General features: G+C 44.7%; 4 protein-coding genes and 1 long non-coding RNA gene across 5 annotated transcripts; 3 read left to right on the top strand and 2 right to left on the bottom strand.

Moving 5' to 3' along the window:
• Positions 1-159: 159 nt before the first annotated feature.
• On the top strand, positions 160-1,744 carry LOC6732659 (2-oxoglutarate and iron-dependent oxygenase JMJD4 homolog). Its single transcript, XM_002079740.4, has 2 exons — positions 160-935; positions 990-1,744. Exons 1-2 carry the CDS (start codon positions 313-315, stop codon positions 1,642-1,644), a joined length of 1,278 nt encoding a protein of 425 aa, XP_002079776.1. The 5' UTR covers positions 160-312; the 3' UTR covers positions 1,645-1,744.
• Positions 1,672-2,795, bottom strand: LOC6732658. Its single transcript, XM_002079739.4, has 4 exons — positions 2,589-2,795; positions 2,287-2,513; positions 2,054-2,230; positions 1,672-2,000 (listed from the first exon to the last, which is right to left on the bottom strand). Exons 1-4 carry the CDS (start codon positions 2,793-2,795, stop codon positions 1,748-1,750), a joined length of 864 nt encoding a protein of 287 aa, XP_002079775.1. The 3' UTR covers positions 1,672-1,747.
• Positions 2,796-2,856: 61 nt separating this feature from the next.
• LOC6732657 lies at positions 2,857-4,088 on the bottom strand. The gene is made up of 4 exons (XM_016180327.3): positions 3,870-4,088; positions 3,567-3,799; positions 3,332-3,508; positions 2,857-3,273 (listed from the first exon to the last, which is right to left on the bottom strand). Exons 1-4 carry the CDS (start codon positions 4,062-4,064, stop codon positions 3,039-3,041), a joined length of 840 nt encoding a protein of 279 aa, XP_016025370.1. The 5' UTR covers positions 4,065-4,088; the 3' UTR covers positions 2,857-3,038.
• Positions 4,089-4,287: 199 nt separating this feature from the next.
• LOC123327056 lies at positions 4,288-5,703 on the top strand. Its single transcript, XR_006541516.1, has 3 exons — positions 4,288-4,429; positions 4,500-4,753; positions 4,811-5,703. It is a non-coding gene; the product is annotated as an uncharacterized LOC123327056 (long non-coding RNA).
• A 795-nt stretch (positions 5,704-6,498) lies between these two features.
• Positions 6,499-18,971, top strand: LOC6732655 (pneumococcal serine-rich repeat protein). The gene is made up of 4 exons (XM_039291596.2): positions 6,499-6,896; positions 16,084-16,911; positions 17,420-18,227; positions 18,516-18,971. The coding sequence occupies exons 2-4, from the start codon at positions 16,137-16,139 to the stop codon at positions 18,823-18,825; spliced, it is 1,893 nt and encodes a 630-aa protein (XP_039147530.1). The 5' UTR covers positions 6,499-6,896; positions 16,084-16,136; the 3' UTR covers positions 18,826-18,971.
• The last annotated feature ends 19 nt before the right edge of the window (positions 18,972-18,990 follow it).

The following is an 18,990-nucleotide window of genomic DNA, read 5'->3' as shown; positions in this document are numbered from 1 at the left end:
TTGGGTTGCTAGCTTTCTTATTTTAAGAATGTTCTTTCATAAGTTCCTTTTAAGTTAATTTAAATTTATTAAAATGAATTCGTAGTCTTCGTTCAAACCCATCCTTGAGAAATACCAAAACTATCGGCTATAAAGAAACCTGTAAACGGTCACATTGATATAACGGCAAGACCATATGTTATTTTGTGGCGATGGTCACACTGAAAAGTTGCAACAAAATATCGTTTTGGAATTTTATACAAGGAACTTAAAAAGGAACAGCCAGTGCATGATTAGGGATTTGAGCGCCTCAAAGACCCACAGCCAGATCGAATGGCGTCCGAGGAGCGGGATGGGGATGTCCTGCTCCAGTTGCATCCCGAGGAAGTCGTGGAAACAGACACACAGCTGCCCGAGGAAATCGAGCGATGTTCTGGACTAGATTATAACGATTTTTTCTGGCGCTACATGCACAAGAACATTCCGGTCATCATAGCCAACGTGTCAAACGACTGGGAGTGCCAGAACTGGACTGTAGTCCAGTCTAGTCCAGAGTCGCGGGATCTCAACTCCAATCCGAGTGCATCTTCCATCAACTTTGACTACCTCAAAACCAAGATCAGCGATGGCCCGGTTCCAGTTGCAGATTGCAATTCGTCGTATTTCAATAGTCACACCAAACTGGAGCTCAACTTCCACGACTACCTGACGAAGTGGAGGAGTAGCATCGAAAGTCAATCGTCAGCTCCGTGGACGTCGGCGGAAGTGAATAGTAATGTGGTTCCCGCGAGCAGGGACAATCTCTACCTCAAGGACTGGCATCTGGCTGCCCAAATGCCGGGCTATAACTTCTACAAGGTGCCTAAATACTTTGCCTCCGACTGGCTCAACGAACAACTGATTCAGCAGGGGAAGGACGACTACCGATTCGTCTACATGGGGCCCAAGAACTCATGGTCTATTTAGATGCCTTACCTGGTTTTCTCATGCTAAATTGCCTTCCATTCTAGGACCTCCTATCATGCGGACGTGTTTGGCTCTTTCAGTTGGTCCACCAATATAGTGGGCCTTAAGAAATGGCTGATAATGCCGCCGGGAGAAGAACTCAAACTCAACGATCGCCTGGGAAACCTGCCCTTTAGTATAGACGAGAAAATGCTGGATGAGCACAACGTGCGATATTACACCATTAATCAGCAGGCCAACGAAGCTGTGTTCGTGCCCAGTGGCTGGTTTCATCAGGTGTGGAACCTAACAGACACCATATCCGTCAATCACAACTGGTTCAATGGCTGCAACATATCCATGGTCTGGCAGAACCTTAAGAACAACCTGAAGGCCGTTTGCAATGAGATCTCCGACTGCCAGCAGATGGACAACTTTGAGGCCCACTGCCAGACAATGCTGAGGGCCAGCTTTGGCATCAACTACCTCGATTTTATAGAACTCCTGGAGTTTATAGCCGCTCGCCGATTGGCAGAGGGAACCGTAGCCACCAAATTTTTACTATTCGATAGCTACACAATGAACGACTATCATGTGCAATACGATCTCGAGTGCTTAAGTAAGATCACCCGGACTCTGACAGAGGATCCGACTATCCAGTGTAGTCCCCTTCAATTAGAAGATCGCTGCCAGAGATTGCTCGCCCGTTTAGAGTTTTAGAATAAGCATAGCGCAAATGCCTTGGCATATTTTTATACCAAACTTGTATTCATATACAACCGAAAGTCGTAATATTTTAATACAGACATTTAAACACCAACTACTACTCGCCCTCGGGCCATGTGAACTGCCCCTCGGTGGGTTCCGTTCTTAGCCAGAAGCATTGTTCGATGACCTGGAAGCCCAGTTTGCTAAACATCCCCGATGAAGGCTTATTCGAGGGGCCCACGAGGGCCATTACATCGTGACCTTGGGCAGCTAGGCGGTATGCAATTTCCCTCGTCACCACACTGCCAAATCCACGACGCTTGTGCGAATCTTTCACTTGCAGGGCGCCCAAGTAGCCGCCTTGTAACCTACAGATTTTGAAATCAGTTAATGTGTCTTTACAGAAATATATTTGTCTCACCTAATGCACCAGGCAACTAGTTCCTGAGTGTCTTCCTGGTACAATCCAACACTGACGCACAGGCGAATCTGCCTTTCTACGAAGAACAAAGATCCCTCATGATGATTGGGCCACTCCGCGTTGACCAATGGAGCATCTGCCACGCTCAGCGATTTTAAAACAAATCCAGTCGGGGGTCTACAAAACTTAGATCATATACAACTCGTTATGGTAAATAGATTATTATTTCTTACTCGACTCTCAGCTTGAGAGCGTCCTCGGCTTTCATAAAAAACAAATTCGTGCAGTCCCTGAACACCAGATCCAACTTCTTGGACTCCACCAGACTATCCAGGGCACCAATGTGTCTGGAGGGTATTGAACTGCATTTCAGACCCGTCGACCAGTCCAGCAAATCCAGAGCTTTTCTAACAAGGCCGTTTGTGTTGTTCAAGCAGCCTACGAATAGTTGATAGCGATCCTAAGAGAGGGCCGCCTCTCTTAGTGAGTTTTTTACTCGGGTAAAATGCAGTCTAAACATGTATGTAGAACTCACCACTATGACAAAAAGACCTTCATCTCTGGCTTGTTTTGTATCCAATGTGTACATCTTAATGTTCCTCATGTGGGGTTGTTTTTTCAGAAATTCCACAAAGTTATCAAGGCAGTAGTACTCCTGGCAATATTTTGGCCAGCTTTGCTTGTAGAGCTGTTGGAACTCCTGGATATCTTTCAGCCCAATAACTTCTAATCGAGTACCCATTTTGGTCGAGCGAAACAATCTTCCCCTCCGAGCAACCGAGTGAAAATGACTCGTTTGATTGTTGTTTGGGTGACTTAATCATTTATTTCTCTTCAGGCAATCTCTTCAAATCGTTAGATTCTCTTACGTGTGGTTTTCTTATGGCCAGCGAGTACATTTTTTGACAGCTGCTAAAACTTATCAGCTTTTATAATTTAAATCTACAAAAAAATAACATTTACAGATAAACACAAACCCTTAATCTTATCGAACTCCTTTTGGCGGCTCCGTCATCAGCCAGTGACACTGGTCGTTGATTTTGAAGCCCAGTTTGGTGAACAGGCCCAAGGATGCCTTGTTTTCCGGAACAACTTCGGTGATTGTATCGCGTCCCAGCAGAGCCTCTTGTCTCGCAAATTCCTTCACAATCAGTTGGCCGAAGCCCCTGCGTTTGTAGGACGTCTTGACCTGAAGGACTGCCAGTAAGCCATCTGGAGCCCTGCCAAGTAATAGAAATTGTGAATTTATTCCCAATAGAATGAATTTCTAAGGATTACCTAATGCACCAGGCCACGAGCTCTTTGTTTTCCTTGGTGTACAAGCCCACACTGGTGTCATACAGAATTTGGCGGTGGACCAAGGAAAAGGAATCCGGCTCACTCCATTCCCATTGATCATTAATCACCTGAGCATCCTGTATATCCACAGGCTTAAGGGAAAACCCGGCTGGAGCTCTGTAAAAGTTTAGATAGGTTTTTTAGGCACACGCACTATATTTCCGGATGAACTTACTCTACTTGGAATAGCAGGGCCTCCTCTTTGCTCAAGACCAGAGAAAGTGTTACACAGTCGAGATCTAATTTCAGATTCTTCGCTTGAATAATGTCGTTGGCAACATTGAAATACCTTTTGGGCATTGAGGCGAACTGTTCGCCTCCATAGAGCTTAAACTTGAGTAAGGACTCCTTGAGAAGGCTTTCTGATTGTTCAGCCTCCAGGTAGCCAACAAATATCTGATAGTGATCCTTTACGATCCACATAACAAAAATAAAAAAAAGATCGCACAAGTTCAAGATCAACCAATCGCATTCATACCACGATCACAAATATTCCGAACTCCAGATTGGGAAGAGCATAGACTTGCACGTCCTTCAGCTGATCGTCCTTTTTATAGAGCTCCAGAAAGGTGTCCAGGCAGTAGTACTCCTTGCAGTATTTTGGCCATTCCCGGGTGAAGACACGCTTCAGATCACCCAACTGCTGAACGCCGACCTGCTGCAGACAATCCATTTCGGAAACTGATCCCTGGCATCTAGACGGTGATTCAATTTATACACTGAGATAGCAGGGCACCTTCTAGATATTTTGCATATTAGCCGCTGTAGACTTTCTGTATCTCTATTTGCTGTCTGGGCCTATTCCCTGCCGGATCAAGATATCCGAAAGCCTTTTGGCTTGAATGTGATCAGAATCATTTGCTAAGTGGCAGTTATAACTGAGTCACTGAGTGGCGATATACTAGCATTCAACTGACTGCACTCTTACTTCAAGCGAAACAACCTTTCCGATCAAATATCCAAATAGAAGTGCAGCTCGTCAAGCATCATCTGTACTTTGTATGAAGAATATATTTCCTTAAGTTTACAACTACAGAGGTAGATTAAAAAGAATTCATTGGTAAGCAATCTCTGGCCAATAATACTATTGGTTTTCTATTCGTCGCAGGGCCAAGAAATCTGGCCGCCTCCTGCTGGCTTAATCATGCTCCAGTAGTAGTGTTCGTCCTGGATCAACCTGAAGTTCAGTTTCTCGAACACACGACAGGCAGCACTGTTATTCATATTGACCAAGGCCGTAATATCCTGCTGAAGATCGGTTGCGATTGCTTTGGAGATGGCGGCGGCGACTACTAGGCCCAAACCACGACGTTGGTGGGTTGGGAGCACTTCCAAAGCTCCGAGGAAACCACTTTGCAGTCTGTAAGACAAAATTCAAGATACAGTACAATTCCAAATACAATTTTTTCCCACCTCAAGCACCAAGCACATAATGAACCGGACTCCTTCTCATACAATCCCACATTGGTATTGTATGTTATAAGCATCTGGATGAGCTTCAGCGAGCCAGGATGACGAGCTGACCAAAGATTGTTTATAAGGTCTGCATGTTCAAGCCGCACTTTGTCCAGGTAATAACCATCCGGGCACTGGATCTGCAGTCTCTCTGCCTCCTCACGGTTCAGGATGTACATAATGGTGTTCATTTCTCGATCCATGTGGAGCCCGAGGTCCAGAGCCACCTGCTTGTAGATCTTGTGATGGATCTCATGGATAGCACTGACTTTGAAGCCTCCCGACCAATCCAATTGTTTCAGCGCAACTTCCAAGTCCGTTTTTTGCTTGCTCAAGTTACTGAAGAATAGTTGGTACCGATGCTGAAACGAGAAGTTATCAATGATGATACTCAAGAGTTCCTGAGACCGATTCCACAGACCACCAGTATAAACAATCCATCGCTCCTCCAATCATTATCCAAGGTATAGAAGTTAAGGTGCTTCAACGTCGGGTTTTGGTGCAGCCATCGCAAGTAGTTGTCCAGCCAGAAGTAGCCGACACAGTTGCTGGGCCAATCCTTCAGATACAGTATCTGTAGATCCTTGAGATCGGCCACAGCCGTGATTCTCGTCAGCTGTCCCACAGTTGCCATGCCGAAGAGAACTTCTTGACTGTTTATTGCCACCGGTTTACTTGTTTTTATTTGCTTGTTGATAAGCTCGGAGAGAATTGTTATACCCTTGTAAAGGTATCACGATTTTATGCCACCATTTCAAAGCTAATAAATATGAAAGTAATCGTAGCTATGAGCTCATAATTCCTGTGCCATGTAAATATTTTGCTAAGAATTATAATTTTCCATAATGAATTTCACATAAAAACATTATTAGGATTTAATGTGTAAAAGGGAATGTTTATTATAGTCAAGAGTATTTATATGTTCGTCTATCTTAAGTTTTTATTAGTACGTATTTGTAAGACCTGATCGCGAAAATGAAAAAACGTTAGCGGATTAATGACCAGCAAATACTATACTAAATATTTCTTAATTGCAATTGTCCAATGAAAAATTTACTTTTTCGTTTTTTGTTTTGAACATATTAAGTTCTTGTCTTGGAATTTCTTATTTTCCTAATTATGGATTTGTATGCTATAATATATATTTCTGTAGTCCGCAGACGTAATATTTAATAATTTATTTGACCAAATCAAACAATATGTTGGGTAGGAAAACATGTTTTTAAAATACAATTTCAAAAACTCTACGGCACAATGAGTTCCACATTTTGAAAACAAAACAACTAGATTTTTATCACTTTTTTGAAAATTATTATTTATTAAGTGAAGAATGATTTTTATCACTGTAAAATTTTGATTTTACAGCACTTACACTAATTTTGTAATTTCTGAGAATGAGCAGGGCTACCGTCCTAATTTCTAAGGATCTTAAGCGCGGCCATCCTGATTTGTAAGGATATGAAGCGTTGCCGTCCTGATTTCTAATGAAGTCTTGGGTGTGAGTCCGTGCTAGTGAAAACGAATACCAGTATTTTGAAACGCGACTATTTTCCAGTTTCTCCACCATTTCTAGCGATACTGTGCTCTCCATTTAGCCGAGTTATCCACCCGCCAGAACCACTTTTTCCGTGGCCATTGTGGAATTTTTAATGGGTCGCAGTATCGATGGCGAACCCGTCGGCAGTCACACTGGAGAAACGGAACGAAGCGGACGCAGTGCGAAAGATACAGATACTTTTCGGGGAAGCGATACTTCTTCGGATTCGTGCGTGGTTTCGTTGCGTCGAGAGAAATTGCACAAATTAGTGGAAGTGCACACTGTCGAATGGAAATAGTGCAGTGCCATCGCAGATCGGAAAGTGCAATCAATTAGTGTTCGCAAGTGTGAGTGTGTTTGTGCCAGCCAAACGGAGGAGATAACGTGAAAAGGGAAAATATCTAAAGCAAAACTAAAATATGCTTAAACTACGGTTTAGCCAAATTGCCAACTAGCCAAAAGTAACGAGCACACCGAAACCAACAGAAAAAAAGCCAGCAAATCAAAGTAGAGGTAAATACAAAAATGTATCTTAGGTGTTTACCACATTCTGGTAATTGGAATTCCCTCAGCCGCTCGCTGTTTGCATAAATTACTAAGCAAAATAAATAGTTGCCCTGTTTGCTATATAATATTTGCAAATCCCATTGATAAATTTATTGGGTAAAGGCGCAATATTCCGCGAACTGGACGTAAGGGGAATTGCTACAATATATACCGACAATATACATATATATTTTTTATATGCTCGCTGAGCTCCGTGGGCCCAAAAGAGCGATACGAAATTCCCAGAAACGCATTTTCTAATTTAGACCGATTTCTGAGAAGTGACAGACAGCCCAGGCGAACCAGCAGATACAAAGATACTCGTACTCGCACTCACTCTCACAGATACACAAGCGGACTCGCACACACACACAGGCACTCGGAGTGGTTCGTGCGGCTGTGTGTGTGCGCTTGTGTGATGATGTTGGCAGCCAGCTGCCGTTGCTGCTGTTGTTGTTCTTGTTGTTCGGGCTATTGAATGAAAAATGCTGCTGCAAACATTTAACACCGCAAGCCAAGCTGAAATGAAGCTGGCCCTCACACAGACTCGAAACTGAAACGCACACAGCGCCACACGACACGCACACAGATGCAGATGCAAGCGCACGAGCAGATGCGGATACAGTGGAGCCTCGCCAGAGGCGCGCGCACCCACGAGAATACACAACCACTTACTCACATTCCACTCCGCGTTTTCCCACGCCAAACATAACCATATCGAATATCACTGATAACATGAGCTGTCAAAACTTGTATTGATTAACCCCTGTTGTGCTTGGCGCTCGAAAGTAACTTCGCGGTGACTCCGTTACATAATCAGGAACATCTTGTTGGAAATATATAGTCTATATAAAATTATTTTGAACTTTTGGAAAAAGTATCTACGTAGATGAAGGAAATAATCATTGGATTAGCACACTTAAAATAGAATCATTAATTTATAGTTCATTTAAAAATGATGTAGGGTTAAATAAAATGATATTAAACTTAATTTGAAAAGGGTATTTAGGAATTAAATATTATAAAAAAAAATAACCCTGCTTATGACTATAATCGCACTGATGGTTCCATCAAACTACCTTTCGTTCTCATATATAATTAAATTTAATAATTAAAATAAAATATCTTTAATATATTTATACATATTCAAACATTTACTTTGCTTAACTTTTATTAAGCCAAACTCAAGACTTAGCTGCTTAAGTTTCTCGCACTGAGGCTTCACTGTACGTGCACTGCTCTCCCAGCCGCACCACTACCAATATCGAGGCCTGGTTGCTGCTGTTATGGCCTATAGCAAAGTGGTTGTTGTTGCTGGGCCCCGCTGTTGGCCATGGCTTCTTGCTAAAGGTGTATGAATGTAAAGGTGTAGCGGCTGAATTCGGCCGAAGCCGTACAACAACAATGGGTTAAGGAGAGAGGGAGGGCGGAGAGGACGGTTGGTAGGGGAACATGGGAACATTGGTCCTCCTCTTGCCGTTGTTGTTGTTGTAGTTGTACCCTTCGGAAGAAAAGGTGTTATTAACTTGGTTTGTAATGCGTCAAATTGTTCTTGTCTGCGCTCGTTTCTCTCTGTGTGCCTGTGTACGTATGTATGTGTGTGCACTTTTTGATTATTCTTGGTAAAACCCGCTTTTACCATCTTCTTCCGCTCATTTCCTTGAATTTTCGTATTAAACTTGAGAGCGTTTTCAATTTTTTTTTAATAGCTTTTCACGTGAAATGGTTTCTCGAACACAGGATAAGTGCAGTGTGAGTGCTGGAGCGGGACAGCAGCTGCCCCGAGGGAGAGGCACATAGCGATCTTGCGAAAAATGCCAAATTGTCTGCCCAGCAACGAAATAGGCTCTCTCTATCGCACACCAATCATAGGTTGACGGTTGGCCTCTTTCTCGCACCCCCGCCCACCATCTCTTTATCTCTTTCATCCCATTGTTGTTTGTTTTTCCTTTTTTTCGATGAGATTTTTCGTCGGAAATTTGTTATTGTTTATTGTTAATTGTTAGCGTGAATTTGTTCAATTGAAACGCAATGCCAAAAGTGAAATGTGGGCAAAACACTCAATTGTGAGTGTGTGAGTGGATCTCGAGTGGGTTTTCAAAGGTTAACCAGTGGGGGGTGGGGGGTATTCCATATGGGGTTGTTTTACAGGGAACTCTGCAATCTTTTGAAAATTACAAACACATATGCATGCTGCTTTTCACAGTTATAAAGCCATAAGAGTTCTGAAACAACATCGTAATTCTTTAGCACATCGGATTCCCCAGAAACTATTCCTATATATCTACATATTTATTCACATAATCTCGGTTACACCACACAGAAGTCATCTAATAAGTTGATTTTCCGCAATTCTGACTTGACTTGTTTCCGTCGAATCGCAATTACATCGAAGCCACTGCAATTGCAAAGCAATTGTCCAGAAAAACTATAATATCCGCTACAAAGTGAAGATCTGAGTATTTCAAAATATCATACCCCTATTATATTTACATACATAACATAAGCCAGCTTGAAACCTTTGGAATTAACATTAATATGTATATAATCTAATATTATAATATTTCTCAATTTATGTATTAACCCATTTGGCAGCATGACCCATAAAACTGGACCGATCATTGTTTAAAAAAAAGCAACTAAGTCCGAAAACCAGTTCAAGTGTGTCGTCTTATGTAAATGTTTCTATTTGATGAGCGCATTTCGAAATCAGAGATATGAAATCCCTGAGCAGCATGCTTGTTTGCATGGCCAATAATAATAATAAAAGTAATAATAATATCTAATGACTTGACCTTACTCCCCCAGCTGTTTTTGCCCCCGTCTCCTTATCGTTATCTCGGCGCATGTCAGCCTGCACGCCCCTCACTATCCTCGCCACCCACTTCACCCCATCTGCCCGTGCTTACCTACATATTTGCTTTTCCCTGGAAAAGCCAACGAAATGCTTTTGATTGTTCTTAGAATTCCGTTTCGCTTCCACTTCGCAAGCGTTTCTGTTGATAAGCGAATTTGTTTGTGAGTTGAATATACATAGTATATGGCTAGTGTTGATTTCGCGGTTCGTAGTAATTTATCAATGAATTCGTATACTGTGTGTGCCGACTACTGACTACTTATTGGCAAAGGTCGATTTAATTCTTGAGATAGCTGATTTCGTAATCGCTATATTTAAAGCCTCGCAAGTACATGTGTGTTTAATCAATCACGTTTACGACCCATTGTTAGCTGCCATATTGGTTAATAAAAGGCCAGCTTACTGGCCCACGGGTATTCAGTTAGGAACTCCGTTCGAGACCTGAAGCAGGTAAATCCAAACACCTTAATATTGATATTGATTAATTTACAAATGGCAGCAGAATCGCCGCAGTCACGTTTCTATAAACTTGGGGTAGGTAATGCCTTTCGAAAGTCGAGAATTAGTTGGGATTAACGTCATCATTCAAAACAGTAACGGTTGGAATTTTATGGCTTATAATCCCTCATGTTTAAAATTCGAATACATAATTAGATATGCTCAGACTATTAGCTACAGTCCCCAAAATTTCTAGCTGTGCTATCTAAACTCTGGCGAAATACAAATGTATCTGTGTGATAAGTCCAGAAGCTAGCCACGAGTCCGCCGTATTTGTGAGATAATGCGATTGTGATATGACAATGCCTCCACAACCAACTCCTCAAAAAAAAAAAAAAAAACACAATATGTATTCAGGTAGTTGGTGTTCCGTTACCGTTTCCGTAACAAAAGTTCCGTGAGCCCGTGGTCATAACTTGGGCTCAGCCAAAACAGACAAAAGGAGAGCCCGTCGACTCGAATGTATCTGGGGAAACCATCTTTTTATTTTGGCCAAAGGAGAAAAAGGGGAACAGAACTAGATACATTCGGGCCTAACCCGGACCTGGGAGCGAATTAAGTTGAATTTTCGTTAGTGCTTTCGTTTAATCAGAAAACCGCACACAGTCACAGATACAGATACAGAAACTCCATGACTTCACCGGCATGTGAGTACCGTGTGCATATTTTCCAGGAATTTTTCCGCCCATACGAATGCGAGTGTGAGTGTGTGCGATGGATTTATAATGGAGCGCTGTGAGTCCGCTGTGTGCGAATTTCCAAGAAATCGCCTCTCTTCACATTAAATGTTAATATTATTATTTTCGTTATTATCGTTCTCGGGCCTAGATAATCAGCACCCCCTCCGCCACCCGCGCGTGATAAGCGAGATAACGAATTCGGGCGTAAACGTAATATAAACAAAGTGTGCTCCTACGTCAATGGAGATATTGTGCCACTAGCCGAAGAACCCGTCGAACATAATCAGTCACGAACTTTGTATTTGTTTTACTGGAAACGCTAATTAAAGTTCCATATATATCGCACTGGCATTTGAATGCCGCTTCGCCTTGAAAGATGAGCGGCGTTTTCTTGTTTGTTTATCACTTTCGACCCGCGGCGCAATGAATGGGCGAATTTCGAATCCGAGTGCCCGGAGCGTAATAAATCCCATTTCAATTTTCCTGCGAAAAAATATATCAAAACGGCATACACTTTCCCAAGATCCCCAATGCGAACCCCCCGTGCCCCACTTGCCCCACTCCAGTTTCTTTGGCACTTTACTGCTCCGCTTTGCATGTGATTTTATTTTCGAGCGAACTTCATTTGCGAATTCCCAGTAAATGCAAAGCAAAATGGAAACAAAAAGAGAAATACACAAAATATAAGCAGCGATGTCGGCGGCAACAAAAAGTAATTGAATTCGCTTTAAAATCCTACGCCCTCCACCGCGCGGATTCTTCGCTCCTCAGTCGCTGGCTTTTTCATTGTCGTTGAGGTTTCTTCTCGTCGCGAGATTCCGCCACATGGCAACTGGGTCCACTGGCTTCTTCACAAGTCTCCGCCATATAATAAAATACATATTTATTTTGTATTATAGCAGTGACAACTTCGTGATCATGTCGTTAGCATGCGCGATTACTGGACTTACTGCAAAAATAAATATAGATTCTGATTTTACATGATATAGGTTTACTAGAAACATAAGAAATACAACTATGATATAGCTCCCATTTAAAGAAATCCTGATATTTGGAATTTAATCCTTCCGTAGAGTATTCAGCTGCTTGCTTGACTCCTGATCCCAGCTCCTTTGTGTGGCTCACTTTTTGCACTAGCCCACATTGCATCCCCCATACGCCCCGTTGACCGCGATTCGTGCTGCTGTTGCTTTTGCTGCTTTGTTGTGACAATTTCTGCGTAAGACATAATACCTACAGTGGGACAGCCAGCTAAGCCATGGCTGTATTGTTGTTGGCCAAGTTAGCTGGGAAAACCTTCCCACCACAAAAACCACATTTCGAGTGCGCCGGACTCCAAATGGTTTTTTAATAACGGGCCTTGACGAAGGGGCGCGGTCCATGTACGAAATTTATTCACTTACAGATAATAAGATTGGATTTCAATTGTTTGAACTTGTGCACACGGAAAAAATCCCAGTACAAATTGGCAATTCTTGTACGAGAGTTCCTAATTGCTAGCCAACCTTTTTTCGCTGTTTATTTGAATATTCACATCTTGAGTTGTAGGCATGTGATTCCCCTACATCTTTCAAGTTGTACGAATGAGCGCGCTTCACAATTTTAAATTAATCTAAATTTGTCTTTAATTCATTCATTCGGTTTAAGCAAATCTTGTTTCGTATTTTTATATTGGCTTCGACTATTTTTAGAGTTACCGTTTTTCCCACAAATCTGTTATAAATGCAAATAAAATTCACTTCACATTTGAATACATCCATATGTATCTCCTCTTGAATTCTGCAAGTTTTCCCCAACATTTCTGAGGGGTGAATCCCCCGTTCATTAGCGCAGTCCCTTATTAGCCATTCAAACCACTGCGCGTTGTTGGCTTTCTTTCGCCCATCGCCATCCGTCTCTGGCCGGCAACATTTATCAACATTTTTACCCCGAACAAGTTATGTATTAGATCATTATCCGCATTTGGATTTCTGACGAAATTTCGCATTGTCTGCAGCGGCGCAGAAAAACTTCAGCTGCCGCCGCCGGTCGGCTCCGCGTGGCAACTGGAAAGAAAACAAAAGTAAAAAGGTAGAGGGAAAAGTTCAGCTCGACGACGAGCCCTCCAAATACTCGGTCGGCAGAAATGCAATCCTCGGACAGCCTGCTGCTACTCATTGTCTGGGTGACTCATGGAACGCCTTGTCCTACCTACGGATACCCTCGAGGTGCACTGAGCGAAAAGACTTCGTTTTGGGTATTAGGATCTCAAATTAAATCAATGCTTACCTTATTACGATCCACTTTTATTAACTTGACAGTAAGTTTAGGGTTTATTTGTTCTTAATGATATATATGAAATTTTCTCAGTGTAGTCCTCCAAGCGGATCCAGTCCCTCCTGCCCGACCCGAGTTCAGTATCTTTGTATCTGCCGTTTCAGTTTTGTATTTCCATTGAAAAATTTTGTTAGCTGGCTGTCGTCTCATGCGGGTCTCTTGGAATCTGAAGTTGAATCTTGAGTTCAAGTCACTCTTTTTGTATTTCATCATAGTCGTAAATACACAGCAAAAGTGGCCGGAGTCGCTGAGTCTCTCGGCTGCGGGGAAAAATGATAATAATTATCTGCGGTTAATGCGAACGATCGTGTCAAACGTTAGCCAGAATGTATTGATTACTCACTCACTCACCTGATCCAATCGTACGATTTGAATGCGATAAATTGCCTGTGGCACGTGCGGCATGGAGTCGTGCATGAAAAGTGAGAAAAAAAGTATCTACGTATCTATAAGTGTGCAAATTACCGTTAGGCGGCCAACGGTGCATACAAATCGAATCGCTGGGGCCTTTATGATCCATCGGACACCCTATAATTTCGACGCCAGTGGCCGCACTCATACATATCGTTTTCCGGCTAAAACACTTAATTTATAATTTCTCGATTCTCGTTAAAAAGCTGCAATTTTCGACTGTTTACCGCTTGCGGGTCGCATTTCCGGGAAGCAACTTGAATATTTTCCCTTCCATTTTTGGGAAAAGTGGTGAGAATATATGCACTGTTAATTGCTTGAATTGTTCGACAAGGTTCCCCATTTCTGTGTTTGATTAGGCGCAAACATATGACGACTGTACGTATGCACATACATACGTATGAATGTGTGGATACTCTCACAGGCGACTCGTTAGGTGATTAACACAAGGGAATTCCACGGAAATCGCTCAGGGTTGATATCAGCCGCTGAGGTCGAACAACGTTCGATAAGTTTGAAGTGATAGACGCTCGTCTGCAATCATTGTTCCAGCGAATTTCCCCATTTGCGGCCCACCCAAATCAAGTCGTATTATATGGGCGAGGGAATTCTGCCAAACTCCCCACTGCAATTGCCGCAGGATTCTCGGAATTGATAATCATTGTTTCCGCCCAAGTCCTGGACGTAGTGTATACACGTTGATTACATTTTGCGGCCTTGTTTTTGGTAATTTTCAATTCATCGCCGCGATAAACAATCTTGACTAAGTTCACATAAACACCGCGATCTTAATCGTTAGCGCGAATACTGAGTTTATGGTCAAAATAAGGCGTGTTTTACGGGCGAGTGCGTGCTTGGCCGCCTTTAAATATCGAACAGATAAGGGGAACTTGGAATAATAAAATATGTCCGATTTCTAATTAAGGCAATCTCGCATTTCGCTGAATTTGCAATTGATTGTTGCGCAGAATACTATCTTCTGGGGTCATTAAAATATGGATTCTAAAAACAGGGCTCTTGAATTCAAAGAATCTAAACATAAATTCAAGCCAGTTGTCAAGGGTTTCTCGAAAGTATCTGTCTACTGATTAAATGTACTTAGTGTTAAAATCCAGGAAGTTACTGGATGACGGATCATTATCGATCAATCAGCGGGCCATATTGGCCAATCGGTGATCCAATTATTTCGCCATTGAGGGAAAAGACACCTGCAAAAAACAGCGGTGACATACTCATACTCATCGCCGTGTTTCCGACTCCGGGTAACTACCAAGAATTCCTACCACCACGGATGAGTCAGTACATAGTCGAACCAGTGCTTTGTACGTGTACCTTGGCCATCATGCCGTATATGGCCCAAGTTGGAAGCTCGGTGACGCATCCTGGTGATGCGGGTGCGATAAGGATTTGTCAGTGCGAATTCAGTTGCCCACCAGAACACCCAGTTCCCGGAGAGACGTAATGACGTGCACACGAATTATGTAGAATTCAGCTGTGAATAATATGGAATGTTCTATGAATGGAGGAGGTACCTTGTGGGCGCCGTTCAAATGGAGATAAGTAGGGCAACTTGACCCGCAAGTCAGTGAAATGCGATTGGAATCAAGGATGGAGGCACTACGTGCACGGCGTCGTGTGTACTCGCTTTCCACATTGATTCATCGCCTCTCCATGGGCAGGTTTCTAAAAATAGGATGAGCCCATAACGATTTGGTGAACAAATGTGCGAGTGTACTTGCTCTTTGGGGGAGCACTAACTGATGCGTGGGATTGGAATGCCGCTGTTTATCGTCCTCATATGCATGACGAGATCACCCAGATCAACCAGATCCCTCCGGGATGATGAGTCAGTTCGTGGGGGAGATGTTCACGACTCTGTGCCACAGAAGATCAGCTGGGGGGAACTCCATTAATCAGAATAGTTAGACAGTGTCACTTAATTGCCCATTTGACCGGCGACCGAGTGAGTCCCACTCGGAGTGCCACTGTGGAACTTCTCCGCCTGTCCAAGTGGCTAATTAACGCACTGGTGAAGCCCCCGCCAAGTGGATGGGCTCATTGCTGTAGGTCAAGACACTTCGCACGCCGCTGGGGGGAACTGGGCAAAACTCGTTCCAATCGCAACCCGGCTATTTCTGGATCTTGCGAAATGCGCTGGGAGCAAATATTAACCAAATCGAAACGTGCTAACTGAGCTGGTCAATAATTAACTTGAAATTAACGGCGGGATCTTCTCTTAGCCCATGTAATAGTTACTGTTTGAAGTGTGTACTTTACTGTCGATTCCCACTAAATGTTAAAGGTGGACAAACAAAGCAATATGTTCGCAATAAGCAAATAAATGTTTGATGGCGCATGTAAAATAATACGATTTTCCATTCCTCCATTCCAGAAAGCAACCGGAGGTCCACGCCAACTAGGACTCTGCCCCACCTCGAGCTTCCAATGGGTCATCACCTTAGCAAGTTCTCAGCACGCGCCAATAGCCAGGAAAAGAGAGAACCGCCCGCCAGCTCGAGCCCCAGGGATTCAGCAGCACTAGTAGAGACGATCAGCGTGGACGAGGAGGAGCTGCAGGTGGAAGAGATCCTCACGGAGGCCACAGTCTCAGCAGCCACTGCCGCCACATCGCCGGCGGAAGTGCGTCAGATCATCATCAAAATCCAGCTGGCCAAAATGGAGAACGGCAATCCGGTGGCCGCTGGTCAGGTGGAAAGTTTCGCGGAGGTGGTGGAGCAGGAGGAGCAGCAGCGGCAATGCGCAGGTGGTGCCACCGACGACGACGCCGCCGCCCTGTCTGCGGATTCGCTGAATGCAAATGGGCAGATTGTGAATGTGACGCTGGAGGGCGGCTACGGCGAGGTGGGCGTGGTGACAAATCGAACTGCTGGCAGTTCGCCGGAAGCGCCCAAAACCGAACGACAGCCCGTGAATAACAACAGTTTAGCGGGAAGCGTCGGCGCTGCGATAAGTACGTTACAACTGCACGACAACCACGGCGGCAACGCCAACTGCCCCTTGGAAGCCGACGACGATGACGACCTGGATGAGTCGCTGCTGCGTCGGCGTCGCAGCAACAGCAACAGCCGCAGCAACATCCACCACCACCCGCAGCAGCAGCAGCAGCACGAGGCCGAAGTCGTCGAGTATTGCGAAGTGCTCGAGTCGCTGCCAGTCAGCAATATGTTGTCGGCGGGAACGCAACACAGCAGCAAGCCAGGTGGGCAAAAGTCGGAGTGTGAGAGCGAGCGAACTCTCTTCTCAGGTTGGAAAGTGCACAGCGAAAAATCGGGAGGGCTTACCATTTAAAAAAAAAAAGAAAATAATTAGTGCAAACAATTTAACTCCCATTTGTCAGCAATTAAGATTCAGTGGTGTGATTTCAAATATGTGATGAAATATGAGTGATGAAATCCAATCGAGTAGTGACGTCATGAGCTTTTCAAAATTGTTATAGTATGTAAAAGCTAATCAACCACAACAATCTAAAAAACAATCTTACTACTACCATAATAATTTCGAATTACTCACTAAAAAATAGCTTTAAAGTGAAACGTAGGAAATGCCACTTTCAGTTCATTTCAGTTCAATGAATTCGCCGAAATATATAGTACGATCCAGGGATTTTTCGCTGTGCACGGCAGACCAATATAGAAGAGAATCCGACCTAATCTCATCAAATTTAAAGTGAATCAAATTAATAATAAATTCTGTTCTCCGAAAAACAGTTTTCAGAAGCAATAATAGCAACAGTTGCTGCCGCAGTCGCAGCAGTAAAGCACTTTCAATGGGCGCAGCAACATCCTCCGCCTCCGGATCCGCATCCACATCCGCGTCCGCATCCACATCCTCCAAGCGGCGATGCTGCAAGTGCAAGTGCCGCGACGCCTTCCGTGGATTGAGGGACATGCTGCCGAGCAGCAGCAGTTCCGTGAGCAATAAAAAGGATGCCGCTGCAGTGGTGGCTACGGTTCCGAGGAAATCCCGGACAGCTGACCGCCGCTCCACACCGCCCACGCTGGGCACATCGAGTGGGAGCTCCCAGCGCCGGATGCAGAGCCAAAGGATGCGGAATTCGGTCGCCGTTCCGGACGCCAGCCATCACCATCATCAGCTCATCATTCGGATCACATCGCCGGGCTTCGTGGTCGAGTCGCCCAATGGCGGACGCGTAACTGTGGTCACCGAGCCCGCACCCCAGTCGCCCCAGACTCCGCCCCGGCCACGCCCCCTGGCCACGGTCGCCCCTGCCGGAGGGGCTGGCCATGCCGGAATCGGAGCTGCCCGCAACATGACCGTGCACTCGCAAATCGACTTCATGCACTGCCTGGTTCCCGATCTGGAGAAGATCACGAACAGCAGCTTCTACTGGGGCAAGATGGACCGCTACGAGGCGGAGCACCTGCTCGAGGGCAAGCCAGAGGGCACGTTCCTGCTGCGCGACTCCGCCCAGGAGGAGTTCCTCTTCTCGGTCACATTCCGCAAGTACGGCAGGTCACTGCACGCCCGCATCGAGCAGAGCGGTCACAAGTTCAGGTGAGCACTAGTCCTTATCTCCATGGATTTCTCGGAATCCGCAGTTGACATGCATGGGCGAGTCACTGAAATATGATAGACAATTCCTGGGAATTCCGATTAAACGGTATTGATGAGTCGTCACTGCCTATAATGAGTTCATTCTAACGCAACAATGTTAGACTTGAAGACTTCACTTAATGAAGATCCAGCATTTGTTCATTTAAACTTTTTAAATAATTCAAAACTCGGAATTCCACTTCATCTTGAAATCCAAACTGGTGACTAACGAAACCCATTCTTCTACAGCTTCGACTGCCACGATCCGTGCGTCTTCACGGCGCCCACGGTGACAGGACTTTTGGAGCACTACAAGGACCCCGCCTGCGTGATGTTCTTCGAGCCCTGCCTGACGATACCCCTGCACCGAAGGCAGACCTTCTCCCTGCAGCAGCTCTCCCGGGCGACCATTGTGTCCAACACCAGCTACGACGGGATCAACCAGATGGAGCTGCCCGGCCGGCTGAAGAGCTACCTCAAGGAGTACCACTACAAGCAGAAGCTGCGCGTCAAGCCCATCGACCAGAACACCCCGGTGCCGTACTACGGCAATGTATAGCGGGAGGAGCAGCAGGTGGGCTTCACCTACTACGAGGACGTGGAGAGCGGCAGCGAGGTGGACGAGGACGACGACGAGGGCGTCAACATCCGGGTCTCCTACGTCCAGCACGCCGAGGTGGTGGCCCAGCTGCAGCAGGTCACCACGGCGTCGGGCCCATCGGCT

The sequence above is a fragment of the Drosophila simulans genome, chromosome 2L (genome assembly GCF_016746395.2).
Source record: "Drosophila simulans strain w501 chromosome 2L, Prin_Dsim_3.1, whole genome shotgun sequence".
NCBI lineage: Eukaryota > Metazoa > Arthropoda > Insecta > Diptera > Drosophilidae > Drosophila > Drosophila simulans.
Note: the sequence above shows the minus strand (reverse complement) of the source record. Positions and strands in the feature narration are given on the sequence as shown.